Genomic DNA, 3,523 nt, shown 5'->3' with positions numbered 1-3,523 from the left:
GTGTGTGTGTGTGTGTTAATGATGGAGGGAAACAATGTGAAGTTTGTTCAGTCGTAGCCGTTTATAGAATCCACAGAGAGTTCGTGGATCTTTAAAATCCAACAGGGAGCGTGAACATCAACACGACCTACAATAACAGCACTGCTGCTGCACGGACGGCGGTAAACACGGACGGACGCGATGGTAAACGGACGGACGGCGGTAAACACGGACGGGCTGGTCCTTTAAAGTGTATCCACACATGAATACATACATGAATGAATTGAGATTTTAGAGGAGAACATCGAGCAGTCAGCTGTAATCATACAGAGGCTCTGAAATGAGATCTATTAAGATTCATGTTAACATTACGTGTATGAATCATGATGTTCTGATCGGGTTACTGAACTTCCTTCGTATGGATGTAAAATAGGTCTAACACTGTATTCATTAAGGATTTGAATTAAATGCTGATTAAGAGTCGACTTTAAGAGACTTTACTCATTTTCATCACCTTCATCATCACCTCACCACATTCAGTCTCATAATACTTAAAGTGAGGGAGCCTTAAAGCAGCCTCACACACGTCTTTACTCGGGATCCTCAGCCCGACTTCAGCCCGGGGCTCTCTGGTCCTGGTCCAGAGCGGGTTCCAGCTCTGGACCAGGCTGAAAGGTGGACTGACGTTAACAGAACGTAAACACTAGTCGTGAGTCCCAGCACACATTTGACCCACGACTAGTAGAAGAGCAGTGTGAACCGTATCGCTCTGGTGTCTCTGGTGTCTCTGGTCAACATAGCCTGGAGCTGGTCTCTGCCGTGAGAGAGGGTAACAGATGACAGATGGTTTGAGGCTGGAGAACCGGGTCGTGGTGAGAGAGAACAGCTGGAACAGATGTGCTCACTCTCTTCTTCTTCTTTTCCTCCTCCTCTCTCTGCAGACTATGGATCAGAAGGTCGGGTTGTTCGTTCTTCTGGCAGCAGGCCTCCTCTGCCTCAGTTTAACCCCCGTCTCTCAGGCCGAGGACCTGGTCGAGGACGGTCTGGGTGACGACGTGGACGTGGAGGACGAGCTGGATCTGGGTTTGGCCGGAGCCGAGGAGGAGGAGCTGGAGGATCTGGAGGGGGACGCGCAGGATGAGGCTCCACCTGCTCCTAAAACTCCTCCCACCCCGAAGGTAAGACCGCAAACCACACCATAACAGTTTCTCCTCAACTATGAGTTCTAATTGGATCTGGCAGAAGTTTAAATACAGATACAGCAGCCCTACTCTTCCTGTTGATAAGTGTTGTATATTTAGATCATGTGGATATATATATGCTGCTGCTGTACTCCACAGAACTATATATATCTGTCTGTTACTCATTAACAAACCAAATCAGGAGGTCAGTTTGATAACGGAGCAGTGGACCTGCTGATCCACTGACCGGCTGATCCACTGACCGGCTGATCCACTGACCGGCTGATCCACTGACCGGCTGATCCACTGACCTGCATTCACACCGAAAACCACAAAAAACTTCACTTTAATGTCAAATAAACCCGTTTTATTTTACAGTTTCAGCTCTAATAACAGGAAGTTTAATATATTAAAGATAAGTCCCTCATTGAAGCTCACATTAATAGTGAATAATTCAGTAAACAGAGAGGAAGTCGATGTTTAAACTCCAGTTTGACCACATTATTTAAATCCCTCCAAACCAAAAGTAAACACACCTGAAGTCTTTTTGTGTAACTGTAACAGAATATTTCTCTCATTAACACCTTTCTGTCCTTCTTCCTCCTCTTTGTGTCCAGGTGACCTACAAGGCTCCAGAGCCGATGGGGGAACATTTCATCGCTGAGTCTTTTGATCGGGGGACACTGGACGGGTGAGCTCTTCCTCTTCTCACAGGGTTCTTCTGTCGTTATGTCTGCAGTCTGCCTTGTTTCTAAAACCCGTTAAGAATTCCTCTCCAGGTTTAACTAAACTTCCTCTTTGTTGGTTTCAGCTGGGTGATGTCCAGCGCCAAGAAAGAGGACGCTGATGAAGACATCGCGAAGTATGACGGTAGGTGCAGCTCTTCGTCGTACCCACAGTACTGCTGAGATGACTGAGCTCTCCTGTCCTGGTTGTGGTTGCTGACTGATGATGATGACTTTGTTATTAACAGGTAAATGGGCGGTGGAGGAGATGAAGGACAGCAAGCTCCCCGGTGATAAAGGTCTCGTCCTGAAGTCTCGCGCCAAACATCACGCCATCTCAGCCCAGCTGCTGCGACCTTTCACCTTCGACACTAAGCCCCTCATCGTCCAGTAAGAGCGACTTTTTACCTGACGTCCTCCTCGCTGGTCGTCAGTCCTTTCCACCGTTCTCATCTGTCTCTGTCCGTCTCTCTTCAGGTACGAGGTGAACTTCCAGTTGGGTATCGACTGCGGCGGCGCCTACGTCAAACTGCTGAGTCAGACTCCCGACCTCGACCTGGTCAGTTTGACTCTTTACACACAGAAACACAACATGTGGACAGGGTGCTGGGACTGAGAGGGATTGTCTATATGTTGTATTGCAACCTGGGGGTCAGGACACCCACTAGGGGTCGCCAGAGCCTCACAGAGCGTCATGAGGCCATCTTGAGTTTATGGGGTGTAAGAAAATATACACCATCTACATAGTTTAGATTATCATTTAAGAGGATGCATTAGAAAACAACTAAAGCTGATTAAACAATGAGAAGAAAACACAGAATCTGTCAGAAAGAAGCCTAATAAAAGTGTATGGTTGGTAAAAAAAGGGTTAGGAACCAGTGCCTGCTTTTCTAATGCACACAGAGAATGAATAAAAGAAAAGACTCCTGCAGCAGCTGAATGTAATCCCTGTATGTTTCTTCAGGACCAGTTTGTGGATAAAACTCCGTACACCATCATGTTTGGACCCGACAAGTGTGGAGAAGATTACAAACTGCACTTCATCTTTAGACACAAAAACCCCAAAACGGGAGAGTACGAAGAGAAACACGCCAAGAAGCCCGACGCCGACCTGAGGACGTACTACACCGACAAGAAAACTCACCTGTACACACTGGGTAAGACGCACACACACACACACACACACACACACGCGACATGAATGACAGTCCAGGTGTGTAACTCCTCTCTGTGTCGCCCCCCAGTGGTGAACCCTGACAACACCTTCGAGGTGCTGGTGGATCAGACCGTGGTGAACAGCGGCAGCCTGCTGACAGACATGACCCCCCCTGTGAACCCCACCGCCGAGATCGAGGACCCCGACGACCAGAAGCCCGATGACTGGGACGAGAGGCCCAAGATCCAGGACCCCGCCGCCTCCAAGCCCGAAGACTGGTCAGTACTGTGGTCCTCACCTGGGGGTCATTAGGTCACCACCCACTCTTATAGAATCAGACCAAGCACATTTATTACCAATAAACACAATGCAGGTTTCCAATGTGTCCTGGAAAACATGGAAATGTATTAAAATAAACTTTGAATTAGTTAGAATATATAAATATTCTGTCGGAACATTAAATTAGCAAAATAAAATGTAAA

The 3,523-nt window shown here is 47.5% G+C and overlaps 1 protein-coding gene across 1 annotated transcript in view; it reads left to right on the top strand.

Moving 5' to 3' along the window:
* Positions 1–889: 889 nt before the first annotated feature.
* Positions 890–3,523, top strand: part of canx (calnexin) — a gene marked incomplete at its 3' end in the record, with an annotated part of 4,359 nt that continues 1,725 nt past the window's right edge. The window contains 7 exon segments of the mRNA XM_035669426.1: positions 890–1,157; positions 1,778–1,851; positions 1,972–2,030; positions 2,134–2,275; positions 2,363–2,444; positions 2,850–3,042; positions 3,130–3,319. Coding sequence (XP_035525319.1) covers positions 924–1,157; positions 1,778–1,851; positions 1,972–2,030; positions 2,134–2,275; positions 2,363–2,444; positions 2,850–3,042; positions 3,130–3,319 — 974 coding nt within the window.

This window comes from Morone saxatilis, unplaced genomic scaffold (genome assembly GCF_004916995.1).
Source record: "Morone saxatilis isolate NCDOM2014 unplaced genomic scaffold, NCSU_SB_2.0 Contig22, whole genome shotgun sequence".
In the NCBI taxonomy this organism is placed as follows: Eukaryota; Metazoa; Chordata; class Actinopteri; family Moronidae; genus Morone; species Morone saxatilis.
This window is presented reverse-complemented; position numbering and strand designations above follow the sequence as displayed.